The sequence below is a fragment of the Physeter macrocephalus genome, chromosome 11 (genome assembly GCF_002837175.3).
Source record: "Physeter macrocephalus isolate SW-GA chromosome 11, ASM283717v5, whole genome shotgun sequence".
Classification (NCBI taxonomy): domain Eukaryota; kingdom Metazoa; phylum Chordata; class Mammalia; order Artiodactyla; family Physeteridae; genus Physeter; species Physeter macrocephalus.
This window is the reverse complement of record NC_041224.1, coordinates 139,662,980-139,687,788: the sequence shown is the minus strand read 5'-3', so window position 1 is coordinate 139,687,788 and position 24,809 is coordinate 139,662,980. Positions and strand designations below refer to the sequence as shown.

Here is a 24,809-nt window from a genome sequence, read left to right as displayed (position 1 = left end):
TTTCTTTCTTTGTGACGTCTTTGTCTGGTTTTGGTATCAGGGTGATGGTGGCCTCATAGAATGAGTATGGGAGTGTTCCTCCCTCTGCTATCTTTTGGAAGAGTTTGAGAAGGATAGATGTTAGCGCTACTCTAAATGTTTGATAGAATTCACCTGTGAAGTCATCTGGTCCTGGGCTTTTGTTTGTTGGAAGATTTTTAATCACAGTCTCAATTTCAGTACTTGTGATTGGTTTGTTCATATTTTCTATTTCTTCCTGGTTCAGTTTCTGAAGGTTGTGCTTTTCTAAGAATTTGTCCATTTCTTCCAGGTTGTCCATTTTATTGGCATATAGTTGCTGGTAGTAATCTCTCATGATCCTTTATACTTCTGCAGTGTCAGTTGTTACTTCTCCTTTTTCATTTCTAATTCTGTTGATTTGAGTCTTCTCCCTTTTTTTCTTGATGAGTGTGGCTAATGGTTTATCAATTTTGTGTATCTTCTCAAAGAACCAGCTTTTAGTTTTATGATCTTTGCTACTGTTTCCTTCATTTCCTTTTCATTTATTTCTGATCTGATCTTTATTATTTCTTTCCTCCTGCTCACTTTGGGGTTTTTTTGTTCTTCTTTCTCTAATTGCTTTAGATGTAAGATTAGGTTGTTTATTTGAGATGTTCCTAGTTTCTTGAGGTAGGATTGTTGCTATAAACTTCCCTCTTAGAACTGCTTTTGCTGCATCCCATAGGTTTTGGGTCATCATGTTTTCACTGTCATTTGTTTCTGGGTATTTTTTGATTTCCTCTTTGATTTCTTCAATGATCTCTTGTTTATTAAGTAGTGTATTGTTTAACCTCCATGTGTTTTTATGTTTTACAGATTTTTTCCTGTAATTGATTTCTAGTCTCATAGCATTGTTACTTGATACGATTTCAATTTTCTTAAATTTACCAAGGCTAGATTTGTGACCCAAGATATGATCTATCCTGGAGAATGTTCCATGAGCACTTGGGAAGAAAGTGTGTTCTGTTGTTTTTGTATGGAATGTCCTATAAATATCAATTAAGTCCCTCTTGTTTAATGTATCATTTGAGAATTGCTACTCCAGCTTTCTTTTGATTTCCATTTGCATGGAATATCTTTTTCCATCCCCTCACTTTCAGTCTGTATGTGCCCCTAGGTCCGAAGTGGGTCTTTTGTAGACAGCATATATATGGGTCTTGTTTTTGTATCCATTCAGCCAGTCTATGTCTTTTGGTTGGAGCATTTAATCCATTTACATTTAAGGTAATTATCGATATGTATGTTCCTATTACCATTTTCTTAATTGTTTTGGGTTTGTTTTTGTAGGTCTCTTCCTTCTCTTGTGTTTCCTGCCTAGAGACGTTCCTTTAGCATTTCCTGTAGTAAAGCTGGTTTGGTGGTGCTGAATTCTCTTAGCTTTTGCTTGTCTGTAAAGTTTTTAATTTCTCTGTCAAATCTGAATGAGATTCTTGCTGGGTAGAGTAATCTTGGTTGTAGGTTTTTCCCTTTCATCACTTTAAATATGTCCTGCCACTCCCTTCTGGCTTTCAGAGTTTCTGCTGAACGATCAGCTATTAACCTTATGGGGATTCCCTTGTATGTTATTTGTTGTTCTTCCCTTGCTGCTTTTAATATTTTTTATTTTTTCTTTGTATTTAATCTTTGATAGTTTGATTAATATGTGTCTTGTCATATTTCTCCTTGGATTTATCCTGTATGGGACTCTCTGTGCTTCCTGGACTTGATTGACTATTTCCTTTCCCATATTAGGGACATTTTCAACTATAATCTCTTCAAATATTTTCTCTGTCCCTTTCTTTTTCTCATCTTCTTCTGGGACCCCTATAATTCGAATGATGGTATGTTTAAAGTTGAGGTCCTTGTTAAACGTTTCTTATATTTTCTCCATTCTATTTCCAAGATTTTGGATCATCTTTGCTATCATTACTCTGAATTCTTTTTAGGTAGACTGCCTATTTCCTCTTCATTTGTTTGGTCTGGTGGGTTTTTACCTTGCTCCTTCATGTGCTGTGTGTTTCTCTGTCTTCTCATTTTGCTTAACTTACAGTGTTTGGGGTCTCCTTTTAGCAGAGTGCAGGTTCGTAGTTCCTGTTGGCTTTGGTGTCTGCCCCCAGTGACTAAGGTTGGTTCAGTGGGTTGTGTAGGCTTCCTGGTGGAGGGGACTGGTGCCTGTGTTCTCGTGGGTGAAGCTTCATCTTGTCTTTCTGGTGGTCAGGACCGTGTCTGGTGTACACTTTCCCCCTTTCGTGAAAGGGAATGTATATGTGTCTGGGATAAATATAGCTAACAAAACTTTATTATTGGAAATAAAGGAAAATTAAGAATACCCTTCTAAATTAGCAGTTTAGGAGACTTTTCAGCCACAGTCTATTTAAAAACCAACCATACTTATAATTGACAAGATACATGGAAATGTTCTTTTATCTGCAATTTCTTTTTTACTCTCCCCCTCCTCCCTGTTTTTTAGTAGATAAGCTAGGAGAGGGCAAATTGCTGCTCCTGGAACTCCTGTACACAAGAGGGCACTGGTGAGCACAATGGAGAGCTTGCTTTTAATGATTCTTCTCTACTTTTTTTGCTTTTAATAATCCCTGTCTACTTTTTTGCCCACATCTACCTCTCTCTGTACAGAAGGAGACCACAGGCATAATTATATTGCTACACTTTCAGACTTGCATCAGTAAAATTTCAAGAAAGAAAACAAACCAGAACCAGTAGGATTAGAATGAATCTGTAGCTGTGGGCTGAGGAATTAACCAAGTGGAAGGACCTCACCTTCTCATGTTCCCCACTATCTCAATCTACCATTAACCTCCAGTTGCAAATGTTTACAGAATTTTGTAGGGGTTTTGGGGGGTAAGATATGTTTTTTAAATTTTAAAAGTACTAAAAATTAGAAATAATTTGGAAAATCCTAAAAGTACTGTATAGGTAATAAAAGTCATCCATAATTCTACAACCCATTGATGACTTCAGTTAACATTTTGAAGTACATCATTTCAATTACACACATAACATTTTTATCCACAATTGGACTCACATTATACATACTTCATGTTTTTTTCATTTGTAATATATAATGTGAACACCATGTCATTATTTTTCTTTAAATAATTTAAATTTTTGTATAATATTTCACTCTGTAGGCATAGCCTAAGGTTTTGTTTCCTTTTGAAAGTGTTTAAACCATTACTGCTGTTCCATTCAGTGAGCAGCATTTAAATAAAATTTTTTATGTGTATCCATGATTAATTGTTTAAGGTACATTGCTTCTACAACTGAAACTTTTGATAAAAAAATTTAAACTTTTTAAAAAGCTTTTGATATCAATTGCAAATTCTCCGTGCAGTCCAAAAAATTGTGTCAATTCATACCCCTTTCATCAGTGTGATGTCTCTCTATTAAAAAAAAAAAACAACTGCAGTGTTTGGTTCTCCTCTTCATAAAGAATCATCTTTTCTTTTTATTAAATATCTTTCCAATATTCTCTCTTCTAGCTTTTGTAGTCCCTTATTGATTTCTATTAAGTTTCAAAACCATCATTGTGTTAGATTTATTTTTACACCGCCTTGAACATTTTGCTGAAAACAGTTTATGGAATCTTCATGAAAGAAAATCGTGTTTACTCAAAAGTTGTGAACTCATTTAAAAGCAATATATATTTGCAGAAAGAAGGAAAAAATATTTATTGTCTAATACTGTGTCAAGAACCCTGGCGGATGCCTGAGAAGCACAAGGTGTGATCCTTAGGGGCCACATGTTCTTAATTGGAGAAACACAGCCAAGCTCACATACTCTGAAGAGCAGTTTTTTCTGAACCTTGTTTAGACCCATGTCCCCCAAACACCATCTCACTATCTCTCACTAGCCAAGTACAGTTTGCCCAGCTTTCTTTCTGTAGTTCCTATTATAAACTACAGAACTAGATCCATTGAATGTGCTCTTTCAGATTACCTGTGCACATACGCACATCCCATGCTAATATGCCTTCCCTCCCCCAGTGAAGAATGACTGCCTTAAGAATCACCCAAAGCAGGACTTGGAAATTTACATTAACCACCTAAGATCTGGACAGATTGTCAATGAGATCTGGCTCGATAAGGCTTAAGTTGAAACGTTTTTCTTGGCAATGAATTTTCTACAGTTGGAAAGCCTATCAGTGCCTCAGACCTTGGCGCCATCTGTGTCTCCTTTCCCTCTTCTCCAAGCTACCCCTGGGCTGCCATCGATAGGTAGTCAGCTGGCCCCTGCTCACCTCCTCCATGATGTCCTCACACCAGCATTCCTGCTCCCACCTCTCTTTTGCTTTGCTCTTTACGTAATATCCAGCTGATTCCCTGATTCTGGACATCTTGCTTCCGAGGTTGGCGTTCTGCTGTGTGCCCCAGTAATTGGCTCTCCTGCTCTGTCCCTCACTCTCTCAGTCCCTATGTTGCTGCTTGTCATCCATGTCTCATAGACCTGTCCTAACCTTTTCTCACTGGAATTAGGTCCCCATATCTTCTACTGATACAGTGTTGAGCACAATGACTGGCCAACACACTGTGCATTGTAAATATTGTTGAACGAATGAATGAATTGGAAACATTCTCTTGCTTGACTTTAACTTTATATCTTGGGCTTAGTTGAGCCATGTTAGCACAATACTCATATTTCACGTGTCTTTCTTTTCCCCTTCCTATCCCAGATTTCTTATTTTGGTTTTCTACACTAAGTTCTGTACTAGACACTTGGCACATGTTATTTCTAATCTTCACAGCCATCTCGTAAGACAAGTATTACCATCTCCATTTCACATATGAGGAAACGGAGCATCCAAGAGGTTTGCTAATTTCTCCAAAGTCACTCAGTGAATCAGTGGTTGACCTCACTTCTCCATGGAACCATTCCCAGAATCACTGATCCATGGCTTAGTTCTTGAGGTGCCTGCATTTTCTTACTTTGCCCTTCCCTTGACTCTTATTTTATTCTGATTGAGCACCACCATCTTTGCCTGAATCCCAGTTGAGACAGAAGGAGCGATGAGGGGAGGACAAATCTGAGAGGTCTTGCCAAGGTCTTGACATGAGCGATTGAGGCTGGGGACTGAAGGAGATAGAAGAGCCAAAGGTATCTCCACATCTTCAACCTGAGAGAGCAGAACAGCAGTGGTATCGCCAAAAGAAATGGGTAATTGAGAAGTCTTATTCCTGTAGGTTATTAATCAGGTGGTGGTTGGAGTTCCAGTGGCTCTTTCCTCCCTGGTTAACCGTGGCAATTCTATTAGTTTTTCTGAGTCTCAGTTTCCTCTTCTTTCCCCTAAGCATCATCTTACCTGACTTTCATGTTTGCCATTGGTTTGCCCATCAAATGATGCAGTACATACGAACATGCTTTGTAAGGGGTAAAGGCGTACACATGTTAGCTGTCATCACTGTTGTCAGATATGTTATTACTAAGGTCAGATAGTAAATGGAGACACCAGTTTCTTGAGTAAAATATGTCTATGCCTGGGGTCAACAGGCTGTGACCAAATCTGGCCTGCTGCCTGTTCTTATACGGCCCATTGGAATGTTTTCCAATTTTTTGTTTTGTTGAAAAAAATCAAAAGAAAAATGTGACATAAAAAATCACATGAAATTCAAATGTTGGTGTCCATACATAAAGTGTATTGGAACAGAGCCAAACCCACTTACTTATTGTGCTACTGTCTATGGCTGCTTTCTCAGTGCAACAGCAGAGTTGAGTAGTTGTGACAGAGATTGTACAGCCTGCAGAGCCTAAAATATTGACTACTTTTAGTAAGAGCTGAGTAGCCCTGGCCTGCCCAGTGCACATTCCTACCTTTGCTCTCTGACACTAATTCAAGTGCAGAATTCCCATCGAGCTTAAAAACTGAGAAAGAAGAGAAATAAAGGTAAGGAGAAAAATGTGAATTCCCTGGTGGTCCACTGGTTAGGACTCTGCGCTTTCACTGCCAAGGGCCCAGGGGGTCAAAAAAAAAATTTTTTTTAAAAAGATAAGGAGAAAATGTCAGGTTAGAAGTAAACTTGATATTCTGAAGGTGTTTTCCTCTCTCTTCTCCCAGACCTCCCCCAAAATAATAGAAAATACATTTAGCAAACAAAAATATTCTCTGTTCCTTTAATGATATGTGAGGGATATGTTTGTGCTCTTTTTTTTTTGTATTTTTAAATGAATGAGAATAAAAATAAGACTATTGCTGTCATTGTGTTAATACTGTTGACCCATTCACTGTATTTCATACAATAATACCTTCATTGCATCAAATTAACTTAATATATGAAATATAAGTAAGTTACCAAATGAATTTAACACAATGAACTATAAGTAAAAAGATGGCTATTTACATTTTCTTTTCTTATTTTCTATAGTGAGAAGCTGGATGGAAAAACTAAAAGACAAGGTAAGAGAAGTATTTTCTTCCTTTGGATTTATCTTAGAGGGCATGGCTTTGTCAAATAAAAGATCTTGAGAGTAAGGGAGCTTTATTTCATTATTCTGATTATGGTAATCTATGCAAAGATACAGGGCCACTTCCAGGTGCCCAGCAAGAAAGGAGGTCTTCCCTTTAAGGTCTGTATAATACAAGGGATGCCTTATTCTTTGAAGTGCCATTCATACTTATGGAATGTAATTCCTGGTATGTACAACTGAGTAACACCCTTTACCTATCAAGGTGGAGTTCCTTTTAGGGAATTGCAGGAGCGTAATCCCATTCTAGTGCGCATTTCAGGTCCCAATGCAAGGATCTTTTAAACCTGATCTTCCTATATGAGGAAGAAATACCTTGGATTTTGGAAGGCATTGATTTTTGTGACCCAAGGACATAAATTGATGGACTTGATTTAAGAATAAAACTTTGTGATGGAAAGGGCATCCTTAAACCATAGTGGGAGGTGGGATTAAAAACACCTGAACGTGGGTTTCCCTGGTGGCACAGTGGTAGAGAGTCCGCCTGCCGATGCAGGGGACACGGGTTCGTGCCCTGGTCCTGGAAGATCCCACATGCCGCGGAGCGGCTGGGCCCGTGAGCCATGGCCACTGAGCCTGCGCGTCTGGAGCCTGTGCTCCGCAACGGGAGAGGCCACAACAGTGAGAGGCCCGCGTACCGCAAAAACAAACAAACAAAAAAACACCTGAACACCTAAGCACTCTCCTTAGGCCCACTTTTATGTAGTCTATCATAGTGCCACTGCTGAGTGATAATGAGCTGACCCATCTGGAATGGCCAACTATAGAGAAATAGTTTCCTCTCTTGCATTATTAATTCTGCCATTAACATCTGTGACTGACAATATTAACTTCCTTCCAGGTTTATATTTTTCATTTTCTTTTAATTTTCAACACTCTCTAAGGTTTCATTTTTGGTACCTTGTAATTTCAAACTGGAATTACTCATAAAAATATTGGTGGAATTCTGAACTCCTTGCTGTAGCCTGGCTCAGATCCAATTACTATAAGCCAGCTCAGATTTCACTGGGGGTTTAGTTAAATGGAAACCGTTTCAACTGCCAGATAGGAGTTACTTCCAATTCACCTGTCTTAGAATATACATCTGTTGATGGTATCTCATATCTTTTTTTATTATTTGAGGTCAATTTCCCCCATATTTGAATGATTAATATTTATTTTGCTACAGTTTAACGTTAAAGGATAAAACATTCAACTGCAATTAAAATGGTATAATTATATTAATTCTTCTCACTATTATTTTTCTGCTTCTCAGTAAAATTTAGCATATATAGTTTTTGAGAATGAGATTATTTTATGTTCATATATATTAAAAGTCACATTGAAGAATTTTAAGCCTGTTGACATCAGTGGAGGCCATTTTGGTATCTGTAATGGGTCCAGTTGTCTAAGGGAGGTGTAATAAGAGGACTGAGCAAGATTTGGGGTAAGAGAAGCACAGATATATTCAGTTTAGAACTGAATATATTTACATTGATAGTGCTTCTTGTTATTTTTCAGGGGAAAATATGATGCAATGAAAAGTAAACAGGCTCTGGTAGTTTAATCTAGGAGTCCGTATATCATTGTTTCTATAGAAAATATCCTTCTGAATTACAAAAATGGACAAAAAATAGACTTAAGAAAACAAATGTTGGCATGTAGCCTGTTTTGAAGTTGGCTGTTGCAAAGTTTCTTACCTGTATGTATATATAGCTTCACCACTCCATTTAGAAATCTGTGTAGCTTTGGAGAAAGGCTGTATTTTCTCTTCTTGTGGACCATTCCTTCTTGTCTCAAAGGCCTGGCACCCTCTCCCTGCTCCATTTCACCACGAGAAATAATTTTATGTATGGCCTCAGTTTTCTGGACTATTTTGAAGTTTTTCCAGCCCTCTTTTAATTTTATTCTGTAGTATTTTTTCAGTTATGTCTTAGTTTTAAAAAATTGGAAGAAAAATAGTTGAAACTCCCACCAGGTTGACTTGCTTTATGCCTTGTCTTCATTTTTTTTTTAATTTAACCATTTTAAAAATTGTAGTTAATTTATAATGCTATATGAGTTTCAGGTATACAGCAAAGTGATTCAGTTATACATATATATAGATCTCTATTCTTTTTCAGATTCTTTTCCCATATAGGTTATTACAGAATGCTGAGTAGAGTTCCTTGTGCTATACAGTAGGTTCTTGTTGATTATCTATTTTATATATAGTAGTGTGTATATGTTAATCCCAAACTCCTAATTTATCCTTCCCCCTCCCCCCGCTACCTCCTTTGGTAACTATAAATTTGTTTTCTATGTGAGTCTATTTCTGTTTTGTAAATAAGTTCATTTGTATCATTTTTTTTTAGATTCCACATATAAGTGATATCATATGTTATTCGTCTTTCTCTGACTTACTTCACTTAATATGATAATCTCTAGGTCCATCCATGTTGCTGTACTTGCCTTCATATTTAGATTTTTTTCTTGGAGGGACTCAGTCTAATCAGTCCCCTCCCTCTGGGAGTGAAATATTATACACTTACTTGATACATACAATCATATGTGTACACACATATATGTATATATATATAAAATATATGTATACATATCTTCCTCTCTCTCTCTCCCTCCTTCCTTTCTCTTCCTCTCTTCCCCTCTCCCTCTTTCTCATCATATGTCTAGCTAGCTAGAGATCATCTATAAAGGTCTCGTGAGTCATTATATTCAGAAACTATTTGAGAGTGAAACTATTGCCGTTTTGTTGAAAGTCACAGAGTCCCTTAGAACTAAAAGCTAAACTACATATTTAACTGGCTCTTCAGTCAACCCAGAACATCTTCTCAGTTTAGCTTCATTTAATTGGTCCTGATATTGGTTTCCCTGTTAGTTAGCTGGACTCTAGAAAGGGTGGTAGGTGTTCTAAAAAGTTCTGAATTATTCTCTTTGTTGTTATTGTTTAGTCTTCCTATATTAGTTAGGATTAAGATCAGCTCTGAGTGACAGACAACCCCCAATGACAATGGCTTAACCAAGAGAGAACTTTGTTTGTCTCTCATTTATGAGTCTGGCGGTAGCAATCAGGGGTTAGTGAGGAGCAATATTGAAGGCTCAGGCTCCTTCTGTTTGATGCTCCATGATTTGTGACCTTTATTCTCAAGGTCATCTTGTGGTCCTGGATGGCAATTAGGTCCATGCTCTAGCCAGAAGGAAGGAAGATAAAGGGAGGCTAAGATATCCCTCCCCCTTTAAAAGGGAAGATAAAGGCACTCTGCCATTCTTAAAGGGGGGGTGGGTAAAGGCTCTGCTCCCCCCTTGAAAAGCATGCTCTGGAAGTTGAACGTGTCACTAATGTATCGTCTCCTTAGTGAGGCTTATCACATAGTCACATCCAGCTGCGTAGAAGGCAGGGAGAAGTAATCGTTATTCTGTGCCCAGCCCAGATGGAAGGTTCTATTGCTCTAGAAGAAGGGGCAAATGGCTATCGAGGGACAGTCTCTATACTCATTCCATCATTAACCTTCTTCCTGTTTAAATGTCCAAATTAGTGATGCTTGTTTGGCAAATCCTTACCTGGCTACCTATTGATGTATTTTTTCAACATCTATATTGTTTCTCAAAATTGAAGATGCATCAAAATTTTAGTTGTATAATACAGACCAGCCCTGTTGTTATATCACCAAGATCATTCTATTTCTTCTAGCTTTAGGAAATAATCCAGAAAATGGATGATCCAGCCTATACTTCATAACAGCGATTCTCATGTATAGTCTGCACCAGTAGCATTGCATCACCTGGGAGCTTGTTAGAAATACAAAATCTCAGGTCCCTCACTAGACCTACTGAATCAGAAACTCGGGGAAAGGGATCCAACAATCTGTGTTTTGACAAGTCTTGAAGGTGATTCTGATGCATGTTCAAGTTTGAGAACCACTGTTGAACAGACATCGTAAGGGTACTGAATTCAGCAGACTTTAGGTAGTACAGTGTATCATATGGTTTTCTTATCATTTTCTTGAAAACCAATGTTTCTGAACAAATACAGTATCCTGAGAAGGAAGGATACCTTTCTCATAAATATAAAACAAAACAAACAAACCAAAACCAAACAAAAAAACCCCACAACTATATCTAGTAAATTTTATCTTAACAATCCATTTTTTAATTTTCAAACTGTTTATTTGGAAATAATTTCAAATTTACAGAAAAGATACAAAAATAAGGATAGTACAAAGAATACCCCTGTTCCTTTTCTCCAGATGCACTTATTCTTCCCATGTTACCCCATTTCTATCTCTGCTCCTTTTTTCTGAGCCATTTGAGGGAAAGCCACATACATCATGGTCCTTTTACACCAAATACTTCAGTGTGTATTTCCTATGAATAGGAATATTCTGTTAGCAAACCATAATACAGTTATCAGCTTGAGTACAGTTAACAGTGATATCATACTTTATCTGTTCTGGCACCTGGATTTCAGTCTTTTGGTTAACAGACCCCAAATCTCCTTTATAAATCCATTTTTCTCCTCCATTACGGGATCTAGTCTAGGGTCGTGTAACACATTTAGCTGTCAGGATTCTTTAGTTTTCTTTAATGTGGACCATTTGCATAACCATCTTTTGTCTTTCATGACTCTGATATTTTTTTAAGAATACAGTGCTTTAAAAAAATAGAATATTCAGTTTAGGTTAATTGGACGTTTCCTCATGATTAGATTCAGGTTATGCATTCTCGGTTGGAATATGCACAGATGCAGTTGTGTTCTTCTCGGCAAGTTACGTGTGGAGGGATGTGCACATCCAATAATTCTGAACAGAGAAAAGGTGCTAGGCAGAATTTATAACTTAATATGCACGTGTCTTATTTGTTTTCATTTCTACGGGAAACAAGTCATGAGCAATTCTAAAAACAGAGCTTATTTTCAATTAGTCAGTTTTGTATGAGGGATGGTTAAATTATATTTGAAGAGGGTAGGTTACTTTATTCCCATCTTGTAATTTACTTGTAATTTCAAAGCACAGGCAGATCACACACACACACACACACACACACACACACACACACACACACACGAGGGAATAAAGAGAGGAGAGAGCGATTAATTGAATTTTTGTGAAGTCTACATGATTTAAAGCTCTAGAAACGAGAAGCCTCAATGTGTAAATAAGAAACATGCAAAGAGTGACACATTTTGTAATATTCATATTTTTGGTGTGGGATTGAGTTACATAGTGTGAGGAGACCCACTCAGAGGTTGATCAAGTTGAGCTTCCAAGAGTTCAAATATCATCCTTTGAATGTACAGCTCTGTAAAATCTAATCTACTGTGCTTAAAATTATCATACATCAACATATATGTATATTTCCATGCACTGGGAATGGTGATGTAAAAAGAAATTCATAGTTCTGGTGAGAGCAATGGAAAATTACAGACTTTTATAAGCCTTTCGTAGATCTAGAAGAAAGTTTGGGTTTCTATAAAGCATATTAATTTGTTGGAAAATGAGTGAGCTTTGTTTCTTGGGGAAAAACACTTAGTATGCTGAGGAACAATGCTATGTTCTCAAATTAATGGAAAAAATTCCACATTCTGCTCTAACTCAAGATTCTGGAAAACAAAACCAGTGAACGAGCTGGCTGTGTACAAGAGGATGCTGCAGTTTTGTAAGGTCTTGTCCCTTTGATTGATTCTAGAAATGTTGGGAAAGCATCATAGCCTGCTTACTTCGGCACTTGTCAGAAAACTTTTATTTGTTGTCCTTCTCTGTTTGGGGCTCATTCTGAACGATACTGGAAATAGTTTTTGCTATATTAAAATTTTTAGAAATAGTCAAATAAGTGAACAGACTCATGGTTTTTCCCCCATAAAATAATGTCTATCAAAAGTACTTATTACAGCATTTTTAAAATTGTTAATTGTTTATGGTTTTTTTCTGGGTAGGCTTCTAGAAGGGGCCATCGTGGAAGGTAAACCAGTGTCGTGTTCCTCTATGAAAGGCTCTGGTAATTCATCCACCTCTATCCCTTAGGTGTCTTATTGGCCAAGATGCAGGGAGCACCCTTAGGGTGATGGCCTTACCTTGAACTTGGGTTGGTCCTGAGCTACTTACTCAAGCCCAGGGATATGTGGAGATCACGCTGCTTGCTCTCTTAGAACTGAAGTATCCATAGTAACACCTTTTGGGGATGTTGGAGACCCACATGCGTTTGAAACCTCCAGGCTCTTTTGGAAGTACCAGTGTTGTTAGCAGTGATCTTTGTGCCCCTGTCTGCCACTTTCTTTCTTTGGGGCTGGGGACACTCAGAATTCCCTCCTAACCTTCAACTTTGGCCTTGTCCACTGGGCAGATATTTTCTTTCATATAAAAGAATCCATCCACATTATGTGCAACTCTCTCCTCATCCTTGTCTTTTTTGCCTTGGCTCCAACACCTAACATACTTCCTCTTTCCTTTGCAGGTCCTTCTCTTCCCTGCTGTCTCCAGAAACTCTCACTTTTCACTCCCATACAAGCACATTCCTCTTTCCTTTCTTACTGTGTTGCAGCTAAGATTGTAAGAGAGGGAGGGACCACCAAAGTCAAGGCCCTCCCTTCTGCCCTCTAAGAAGCACAGTGTTCCATTGGGCACTTCACCTCCCCCTGGAGCTTGACTCAGGCTGCTATTTCCAATTTATAGCATTTTAATAGTCCTGGCATTCTCAGAGGCTTACTTCATCCATCTTTAATACAGATTATTTTTCTGTCACCAAAACCTGGTGTTGACAAATGTGCAGAAGCAAGTGGCTGGAGGTGCCACTAGGTCTGGCTGATTTATTCAGTACTTCTTCTACATGTTTGAAATATCCAAAAATAGTCACATCTCTCTCTCTGTTGCCTTCTCTCTAAAAAGTAACGTGATTCCAGGTGCTATTTTATAACAAAGCAGACAGGAGATTTCCAAGTGTCTAAAAACCTGCTGCCCTCCAGCAGAACTGAGAAACCCAGGGCAGCAGTCTGTTTAGCATCCTAATGTGTGTTTCTTTTCCTGTGCAGGCTGGCTATATGTCTGGGATGCTGGTGCCCGTAGGGGTTGGGATAGCTGGAGCCTTGTTCATCTTGGGAGCGCTCTACAGCATTAAGGTTATGAATCGCCGAAGGAGAAATGGCTTCAAAAGGCATAAAAGAAAGGTATGGAATCAACAACAGCAAAACCTAATCAGTTTCCGAACATTCTTCGCTTTTCTAATGTGCTTAATAAAGCACACGGGGCTTAATGATGCATGAATGGTACTGATGTGCCCAGCGGTTCTGATTAGCTGCTGCAGCTGCTGCCTTGGCTTGGTTTGTTCATGTGTCTTTTAAAGGGGGCCAGTTCCTCAGCTTTGCTCTGTGGCAGAAAGTTTAAAGCTTTTCTGTTTTCTTTCCCCAGCAGAGAGAATTCAACAGCATGCAAGATCGAGTAATGCTCTTAGCTGACAGCTCTGAAGATGAATTTTGAATTGGACTGGAATTTAATTGGAAGAGTCAACGATCTTATTATTTTATTTTTTATTTGGGGGCAAAAAAAAGAGAACAACATTCTGCCATGCTGGGGCTGTCAGGCCATCAGTTTCATTATCTGCTGGGTAGTAGATTTTTCGTGTACTGAGCAGAAAAGGCATGCTGTATATGAACTGTAATATGCAGTATTTGTTTTTATTCTGTAGTGAATTTTCCACAACCATGGGCTACAACTCGTAAATATGCAGCATACATGTTGTTCAGTAGGAGTTGCTAGGTTAGGTAAATATTTTGTATGTTTCCACATTGTCTTGTCCTTGGTTTGGATTACGTGCGCTGAAGTATAACAGTTATTGCTGCCAAGGCACACTTGACTCTGAAATAGAAATCTTAACAAAGAAGAACTTGTGATGACTGCTCTACCTACTTGAATCCCTAGGCTTGTGGGCCATGGCACATACTACATTTGCATCAAAACTAGCAGCAACTCAGAGTGAAATCTTTTTCATCAAGAAGATCTCTCAGCACATTAGGATATATATAGATTTGTTTGTACCTTACATTATGTACTTGTCTCCTGGTTTTTATTATTTTCCCCCTTCCCTTTTATTCTTATTCTTGGCAAAGAAAAAATGCACTAGAAATAATGCATTAAATTGACTCTTGGTCTTAATGTAAGCTTGCTTTCTTAAATAGTGTAATTGAGTCCAAAAGACCTATCAATAGATTCTTACATGTTTATCATTAAGAGACGTCCTTTTTGTGTATCATTGACTTTGTCAAGAAGAAATGAGGAAGAAATCAAGAGGAAAAGGAGGATAGATAAGCTCCCAGAGCATTTATGTCTGCCATTTGGCTCTGTGCTTGTGTGGCTACCTTTCTGAATTATTCAAAATGTTGCTTTTCTGCATCTGTGGTCTTGGCCATGCAATGATTGGGCTGCCATTGGTCCTCGTTTGGCTTTATTAGAAAAACACATTCTGTGGTAGGAGTAGACTCGGGGGCTAGAGTCCTGGCACATGATGGAACTTATGAAAAACCAGCCTGTCTCAGGGCATCTCACTTTGGGCAATGCTGGACTGTGTTAGATCATTTCTCATTTCCCTTGGAATGTAATTCCTTGCCCTGTCTTTTGCATCTAGGTATTTGGGACTTTCAGGAAGTAAGAGTTTTTGGGTAAAGACTTGGCTCGTTTGCGTGGAAGAATAAAGGTTACTAATAATACTGGCCATGGTGCTTTACACTATGGAGAACTTGTTCCCGTTTATTGGAACCTGCTCTGCTGTGTTCAAGGCAAGCTGCACAGTTATTTCTAATAGCCACTGTGTGACGTAGGAGGTATGTTTTTATTCTCCCATTTGACTGAAGACAGAGCTGAAGCAGAGAAGTGAAATGATTATCCAAAATTATACCCAGGAAGAATGAGGACTCGAACCCATGGACTCAAAACCACACACCCCCTCTATCTTCAGTTCAATGCCCTTTTCACATACTTTGGAGGAACCAATAACATTTCAGAGTCTTTCTTTAAAACCGGGGTTCTAAGGAAATGGCTTCTTGGTCCAGGGACATGTCGTACAAGTGTCTGTCTTTGGTAAATGAACGATGTCTTACTAATTTCTCTCTTATGCACGCAAATTCTTTTCCTCTCCCACATCAGCTGTTTCCTTATAATCACATAAATTTAAGTATCACCTCTAGGGAACTAATAGAGAACTCTTTCTTGAATTCATTCTTGAAGGATAGCTGGCTTACAGGAATGTTTTCATCATATAATTTTAATTCTTTTTGCCAAGAGATATAAGCAAATGGGTGAAATTGATCAAGAGAAATGAAAAGCTCTGTACAGTCAAATAGACATTAGCAATCGACACACAGGCTCAGAGTCAGGTTTTAAAAATAGAACTCAGAATCATGACTCTCCAGAAATTTGTAATTTCATGAGTAGAGACATCCTGATGCTGCATAGGGTACGCTTGCCCTTTCCAAGAGCAGCCCCTTGCTGTAAGTGTTTCTAAGGTTAGGAGGAGGTGAGCACAATGTAGCATTACTGCCTTTGTGTTCTTGACAAGCTGTTTGTAGGGAAAACACAATAGGCCGCTTCATGCAGCATCATGTGGGTGATACTGATGGCCACTAACACCTCGGGCTACTCTTAGTCTGTAGTTTTAACTAGACCGTGGTTAATAGGTTGAACCTTCAAACTATAGTATAATAAAGTCACCGATGACAGGCATAGAGTCAACTCTATTCTAACAACTAACCTTAAATATTTAAGCTGGCGGTGCTGATAGCTGCAGCTTCAATTGCTAACACCTTCCACTCTGAACTGAATTGATCGCATCAGAACGGCAGGTGTCCCACTGCAGGGGCAGGGTCTGTGTCTTATTCTCAGGGGGATAGGCAGTATTTCCCAAACTCTGTGGCCCCGAAGCATTGCCTGGGATACTTGTTAAGCATACATATTCCAAGGCCCCTTCTCAGACCCACAGAATCAGAATCTCCAGGGCAGGAGCTTGGGATCCTCCTGTCCAGGCAAGTTTGAGAACACAGCTAGGAGAGCTCTATGCAGAGAACAGCTTTTCCTTATTTAGGGAGACAGGGAGAGCAGGCCCCTGGGGAGAGACCCTTTTCCTAGTCAGCTATCCAATCCATCACAGCTGCCATAGTGGAGAAAGGAAAACACGAGGAAAGAGAAAACGGCAGAAGCTTCTAGAGAAAGGGTGGAATGCTGGGACAGCTAGAGAAGGGTTCCTCCTGTGCCCCTGATGTCTTTCTCTAATCAGAAGACAGTACCTTTCTTTTAAGCCTCTTCAGTTTTTCCTCTCCTATAAGTTGCTTCTTTCAGTAGCTGCTGGCTTAATTTATATGCAATATTTGGAGTTAATTAGCATCCCAGGGAAACAGATTCCCTTAGCAGTGCTTTAGCCTTGGCTTCAGCTCATAAACTGCCTCAGATGCAGTCTTGCAGAGACATTTTCTTAAAGTACCTGTATCTCTTACACAGGTCAAAAATGTGGGGAAAAATTTTAAAGCACAGTTTTAGAACATATTGAAAGTTTTAGCACGGTCAATCAAAGCTGGTTCTTTTTAAAAAAAATTTTTTTTGTTGTGGTAAAAGTCACATAATATAAAACATGCTATTTTAACCCTATTTAACTGTACAGTTCAGTGGCACTAAGTACATTCACATTGTTGTGCAACTCTCACCATCATCTATTTCCCAAATTTTTCACCTTCCTAAACTGAAACTCTGGTTATTTCATTATTATTTTTTTTTTTTAAAAAGACTAAGACTTCACAGTCAAAATGTCATAGAGAGATGCCAGGTGCTTCTCTCCATGAAGATATATTCTTCACATGGAGCCCAAATGAAACCCCTTAGTGAGGTCACATTCACGACTTGGGGGAGAAGCATCAAATCATCCACAGGCATCGTGATTGCTGTGGATATAAATAATAATGTTTCTACCAGATGCCTAAAAGCAGCTTTTGGGAACAAGATATATTATTTGGCACAAGGTTTCAGCTGCGTGGCCTTTTGGCAAGGTAGGCTTTGTTCTGACTACCAGGAAATCTGAAAAGGTAGGTTTAAAACTGAAGGAAAAAAATCTCAAGAGTTCCCCGGGGGTCCAGTGGTTAGGACTCTGCTCTTCCACTGCTGGGGGCATGGGTTTTATCCCTAGATGGGGACCTAAGATCCCATAAGCTGTGTGACACGGCCAAAAAAAGGAAACCAAACCACACTGCTTTTTAGGGTATGTGAAGGTACAGTTACAAGTGAATAACTATGGGCAGAAGATGAAAGAAAAATCATAATACAAAGCAGATATAAAAATGGCACAAAACTTTAGAGGAGGCTGAAGTTCTGAATGCACTGATGCTTGGAAAAATGATAAAGACAAGTGAGGAGAAGAATGCAAATGAGGTAGACCATTAGCAGGGGAAGGGGCCATAAATCTTCATGAATCTATAGGTCTCCATCCTCTCCATGCCCTAGGTAGAGCGGACATGGATGGGAGGGAATTGAAATCCAAGATCAGTGAGATGAAATGAGCTTGGTTACTTTAAATAAGCTTAAGCTCAGTTAAGTACCTTTCTTAATTATGCAAAGTTTGAATGACTGAATATGAATTTCTAGGAATAGGAAATAATTTGAAAACAAAATAATAGTGTTGACTTTTACTAAAAGCCCCTTATTTGTACACTTAGCACCTGCCAAGATTAGAGATGTTTCTCCAGAGCCGGTGGCATCAAACTCGAGGCTAGAGGGTGGAGTAGGGGTTAGTCAGGTAAAGGAGAGAATGGGATGAATGCTCCAGCCAGGGGAGCCATGTGTGCAAAAGCCAGCAGTGAGAGATGGAGTGGTTAAGTATGACTGGAGTGCTGGGGACACTAGGGAAGTGAGGGCTGGGGTTGGTGGTGTGGGAACATACACTGTAAAATATGAGGTTGATCCTGAAGGGTCTGCTAGGTCATGCCAAGGAATTAGGACTTTATTCTGAGGATATTTAGAAAGCCATGGAAGGGTATTTTTTAATTAATTAATAAATTTATTTATTTATTTTGGGCTCTGTTGGATCTCCGCTGCTGTGCACAGTCTTTCTCTAGTTGCGGCGAGCAGGGGCTACTCTTGGCTGTGGCGCGTGGGCCTCTCACCGCGGTGGCTTCTCTTGTTGTGGCGCACGGGCTCCAGGCACGCGGGCCTCAGTAGTTGTGGCACACGGGCTTAGTTGCTCCGTGGCATGTGGGATCTTCCCGGACGAGGGCTTGAACCTCTGTCCCCTGCACTGGCAGGCAGATTCTCAACCACTGCACCACCAGGGAAGCCCATGGAAGGGTATTTTGCTGAGAAGTGATATGATCAGTGTTGAGTTCCTGGGAAGGCTAGACTGGCAAGGTTAGAGTCAAGGGCTGGTGAACCAATGCAGGTGAGAGATGGCCGTGGCCTGGACCAAGGCTGCAGGAGTGAATGTGGAAGGGGAGGATGGGTTCCAGAGGTGTTCAGGGTGGGGAAGCAGTGGGTCTTGGGGCTTGGTTAGAATTTGGGGGATGAGGGAAAAGACGATGGTTGAAGCTGACCAGGGTCCTGGCATTTCTGAGGCCCTGTAGATATCCTGGAGTCCAGTGTCCCACCTTCCAGAGAGACGGACCCTGTGTTATCCCAGCAGATGCAGCCTGAGAAAAATAACCTACAAGTCTGCAAAAAATGTGTAGGCAGCTTTATCTTTCTACAAAATGTGTGTACATATGTGGTCATTCTTTGTAACTTTTAATTGTAGGTTCCAAGGAAAGAACTTTGATTTAATAAAACTTTAATTAAACATTTGGGAAAACCCTCCAAATCCCTTTAGGTGATTACATTACTTTGGGTGTGCCCCAGGTATGGTTATTATCTGGGATCTGACTGACTCCCTTGCCTTGTAAAGACTAACATGAGAGTTTCTTATTCTTTGATATGAGGACCAAAACTCAGGATCTTGTTTTTCTCTCTCTCTTTTTTTTAGGAAATGAAATCATTTATTATTCATAAGAACTAATTTTATACACTTATGGAACTGCTTTCTAATCTTTTTTTTCCAGTTTTATTGACATATAGTTGACATACAGCTCTGTATATGTTTAAGGTGTACAGTATAATGACTTGACATACATATACTGCAAAATGATTACCCCAAGTTTGGTTAACATCCATTTCCTCATATAGTTACAAAATTTTTTTTTCCTTGGGAGGAGAACTTTTAGGATCTACTCTCTTAGCAACTTTCACATATACCACACAGCAGGGTTAACTATAGTTATATTATACAATACATCTCCAGTATTTATTTATCTTATAACTGAAGTTTTTACCTTTCCACCACCTTTATCCAATTCCCCACCTGCCCCTGCCCTGCTCCCCTAGGATCTTGTTTTTCTTGAAAACAAAACCAAGAAGCTTCTCTCAAGGCTGGACCATGTGAAGATGATGTTGAGATTTGGATATGCAGCTTGAAGAATCTCATGAACAATGCAGGTTCCATGTCCCTTGCTGAGTGTTTCTGTGACCTTTTGACAGTTGTCATGGATGATCATCAAGTAGTATATCTTCTTTAGCATAGGAAAAATAAAGCAAGTTTTTCACGGTTGCCATATTAACACAAGGCTCGGTTCTGGAGGGCTCAAGGCAACAATGTAGAATTGAGGAAATGCAGAAAAGCATAAGAAGAAAATAATGATCACTTCAGTCTCACCACCAGAGATAACCATTGTTAACATTTTAGTCTATATTTTTCCAATATTTTTTTATATGTAGTTATGATATGTTATATGGACATACTTTTATTTTTATAGTTTACATGCTATCTTGTTGCCTCCCTATAGCTACAATTTCTCATGGTTGTTTTAAAAGGACTAAAGACAAAGAAAAGAGCTCGTGAAAATCCTCCAGCTGTATTTGAAGGAAGAAGCTGTTTTTTTTCTCATTAACATTTATTTGGCATGTCATTGTCAATGACTGCCCAGTTACCTGAAGGCGCTTCCATATGTTATAAATGAAAACATCGTTGAAAGAAGAAAAATCTCCATAAACAAATGCTGGTGGGCAAATGTCATATTCTTGTGCCCAGAGGGATTAGAGAAGGCTTTTCTCTCTTTGTATTTGCCCCTGAAGCAGAATCGTAAGCTTTTATAATTAGACAGTAAGACCATGACTGTAGATAATACGTAGTATTGTGAGAAATATTGGGGAAAAAACACACTTATTGATTAAAGGCTCATTCAGTTCAAGTCTTTTGAATTTAATTAGTATTTTTATGTCAACTATTATTATAGTGGAAATTGTTTCCTTGGGTTTCTCAAAGTGTGTGTGTGTGTGTGTGTGTGTGTGTGTGTGTGTGTGTGTGTGTGAGAGAGAGAGAGAGGGGGGGGCAGGGAGGGAGGGAGAGAGAGGAGGGAGGGAGCGCTAAGTGAGCATATCCTTATGTCTAAACTGGGACACATATGAGACTGAAAGGGAAAACTATTAATAGTTATGATGGAACAACAGACGTAAACTGGGCTGGTCCTGGGCAAACTGGGACCTAAGGACATCCTGGAGAGAGTGTATCAGACACCTGTGGTACCATTCCAAATCCCAGCTCTTATTCCAGCCACTGCAGCAGCATCAGTTCTGCAGATATATCCACCAGTGTGAGCAGGTGCAACCTGCCAGCACCTCACGTTTGCTCTGATGTCATGGAATGGATTACTCTGGGGCCTTGCTTGGCATTCACACATGTACAGCCTGGAAATGCAGGAGGGCTAACCTGGTAGGTCTTAACCAATGGGGATGGGAGGAGCCAATGAATAAATGCTCTCACCATTTGTTGTTCATGTGGCAGGTTCTCAGGTTCATTTCATGAAACTCCTCAGAATGTTCCTTAGGAGGGATCACCCGTTGTCCATTGCAGTGCACCTTGAAAACTCATCCTTGTATTGGCTTTCTTCCTTCCCTGTTTCACTCGATCTGCACGCAATACTTTGTCTCAGGCTCAGCTTTCGGGGAACCCAGGCTGCCATAGTTGGGACAGGAATTTTGAAGCGGGCTCACTGGTCGGAGGTAGTAAAGGACCCCACTGTTGGTGGAGGTGGAGTGGTGATACCTGGCCAACAGCGTCTCAATTATTAAGACCCATGGTGGATTGGGATGGGGTGAAGGCAGAGGCAAAGTATTGGGTTGTGTGGTAGTTGTGGTCCTTAAGCAGTATGGGAGCTCTGGTAACTTTAAGAATTGAGGTGGCTGGGATTTTAGACTACTTTGGACGCTTTAGAAAAAGAAAATGACAGGCTCAGGTCAGTCCATTATCAACACAGGAAATGTTGTGAAAGACTAAGAGATGCCTCCATGGGAGTGTTTCAGGAGTCTCTCACCTGTGTATTGTGCTGAAATTCTGATACTCAAGGTCACCCTCCAAGCAAGCAACCTAGACCCGCCAAGATGCTGGCCAAGGTGAGAGAAGTCTGAATGGGTGATGGAGGGGGAAGATGAAGAAGATTATTATGGTCTTGGGATCAGATGCAACAGCAGCAATGTTTTTGCAGAGATTGTGGCTGGCGGCCAGCTTGAAGGGGACTATCTATGACACAGGGAATATACAAGGAGGGGGGCACAACAAAGTGCAAGAAATGGATGGCGTCAGACACCTCCTGGGCAACGCTCCAAATCCTCTTGCTAATGCCACTACTGTGGTCACCAGTTCTGTGCAGGCTTCAGGCAGCTTTGTGTGGGTGCAGCCTGACAGAGACCAGCCTCGTGCTGTGAGCCTCTCATTTATCTCACACCAGAGTGTCCTGACACCACACCATGGGAACCAGATCAATGCTCAGGCATGTGCAACTCACAGGTAGGAGGGAGTTGACATGTGTGAGGCCACCCTTGGCCAGTCGAATGGGGGTGGATGGAAAAATGCTTTCCTTGTCCTCTCACAGGCAGACAGTTTGGAGTTGCAATTTATAAGGCTCCTCAGAAATCTTGTGAGAGTGGGAGCTAGTCACCCATAACAGTGGCCAACCTGATGATGCATCCTGGCTAATCCTTTCCCTCCTTCACTCTTCTAGCCTCCACCTATACTCCTGTTCCCTGAGATCACATTTTCAAACTAACTACTTCATGGAGGCCTTTGTCTCAGTTTCTGTTTTGGGGAAAACCCAGACTAAGACAGTGAGAAAGAGGGACTTCCCTTATGGCCCAGTAGTTAAGAATCCACCTGCCAATGCAGGGGACACGGGTTCGAGCCCTGGTCCAGGAAGATCCCACATGCCGCGGAGCAACTAAGACCGTGCGCCACAACTACTGAGCCCGCGTGCCACAAATACTGAAGCCCACGTGCCCTAGAGCCCGTGCTCCACAAGAGAAGCCACCACAATGAGAAGCCCGTGACCGCAATGAAGAGTAGCCCCCGCTCACCACAACTAGAGAAAGCCTGCATGCAGCAACAAAGACCCAAAGCAGCCAAAAATAAATAAATAAATAAATTTATTTATTTAAAAAAAAAGACAGTGAGAGAGAGTAGACGAGTTGGGGGTACAAAGCAAGGAAACACACTGTGATCTGGTATTAAACTGCAGGAGTATTTCAGGACATCAGAGCCCAATTTAGTAGTATGATATCTCTAATAATGAAGATGACATATTTAGGCCACATGCATCCTTGTCAGAAACTCTGTAACCAGAGGATATAGTGATTTTAGAGCTGGAAGAGTCCTTGAATCTCATTTTTAGCTTAACTCCTTTATTTTAAAGAAAAGGAAGTTTAGGCTGTGGGCATATTCCAGTACATCTGATAAAGGGGATTTTACAGTATGTCAAACCATCCAGTACTAACCAAAATAATGGTGAATATTCCCCGAAGTGTAAAATTATGTACCTAAGAGTCTTGGAGACAAAGGAACAGTAAAAACAGGGTCAGGATAAGCTTCATTGAAGGCCATGTTCAAAAAGTACAGAAGGCGGGGATATTTGAGAGAGAACAAACCTTTCCAGTAGAGAGAGCTCTCTTGGACTTGTTAAAGTTTTGGCCGTGAAAGAAGGGAACTAATGCATTCTGCATGTCAAGTGTTTGACATAGTCACGTGAGTTGGGCATTATTATCTCCATTTTATAGAGCAGGAAGCTGAGGCTCAGAGAGGTTAAGTGACTTTGTAAGATGAGTTGTAATACAAATACTTTTGATTGTATTCTTTCCATTCATATCTCCTCTGACAGAGGACAGACCCAGTTTCCTCTGTCCTCAGCTGTTCTAGAGTTTATAGGCAGCCTTGTGAGGGCTCTAAGCAGAGTCCATCAGAGATAGAAAGAGACCACTGATTATTTCTTTTGGTCTCTACACCCCAAAGCGCCTATGAAAGGAATAATTCAATTTTACATTCAAGGCCAATTTAATATGCCTAGTTTCTACCTTTTTCTTCCCATTCCCAGCTAAAAGTTTTTACTAGATCACTGGTGATAACTTGAGAATAATTTCATTGGAATGGAAAGGATAGTTCCTACCTAGAGTAAAAAGCAAGTTTTTGGCAGGCAAGGTAGTTGTATGAGTCAAAGTCAATGAATATATTTTTACCAACAGTGGCAATTAAAAAAAATAGCATTCTTAGTGCTTTTGATACGGGATTCATTTATCCATGAATGAATGAAATACATATTCATTCATTCATTCAAACATGAAAATGAAATACACTTTCACTTTTTTTGAGTGCCTAGAACTGTGCTGTTTACTATGTTCAGGAGTAGCCACACATGGCTATTTAAATTAATAAAAATTAAATTAAATATTAAAATTCAGTTTCTCAGGCATACTAGCCTTATTCAAATACCCAAGTAGCCACATGTATCTAGTGGCTACCGTATTGGCCAGAGTGGATGTAGAACATTTTCATCATCACAGAATGTTCTATTGGACAGTTCTGGCCATGCTGGGCACAGTAAGATAAGTTCTGGGGATACAGCAAATCGAATAGATATGGTCCCTACTTCATGAGCTCCCATTTTAGGGAAGAGATTAAAATATGCAAATAAAATAATAATATATGGTAATAATGCCCTTATTGTGTAGAGTGCTGTCACCTGAGAGATGTGAAGAAGCCACTGGGAAGAGCAATCAAGGCAGAGTGAAGAGGTGCAAACGTCTTAAGATCTTCGCATGTTTCAGGGAAGGGGAGTAAAGAGAGTGTGAGGGCTTTGGACATCTGGCAAGAAAACTGGCCATCAGATGATATCATACAAGGATGTTTGTGAGAGAAGAGCGTCATAACAATATTTGAGAACAATAGTTTTATTTTTTAGTTTTTAAAAAGTTAAAAAATTTTAAATTTAAGAATAGTTGATTTACAATGTTGTGTTAATTACTGCT

At 39.7% G+C, this 24,809-nt stretch overlaps 1 protein-coding gene across 1 annotated transcript in view; it reads left to right on the top strand.

Moving 5' to 3' along the window:
• ARMH4 (armadillo like helical domain containing 4) overlaps positions 1-14,615 on the top strand; it is a 150,439-nt gene extending 135,824 nt beyond the window's left edge. The window contains exons 6-8 of the mRNA XM_024118158.1: positions 6,396-6,427; positions 13,496-13,630; positions 13,872-14,615. Coding sequence (XP_023973926.1) covers positions 6,396-6,427; positions 13,496-13,630; positions 13,872-13,940 — 236 coding nt within the window. The 3' untranslated portion in view covers positions 13,941-14,615. The remainder of the gene's footprint in view (positions 1-6,395; positions 6,428-13,495; positions 13,631-13,871) is intronic.
• Positions 14,616-24,809: the final 10,194 nt, after the last annotated feature.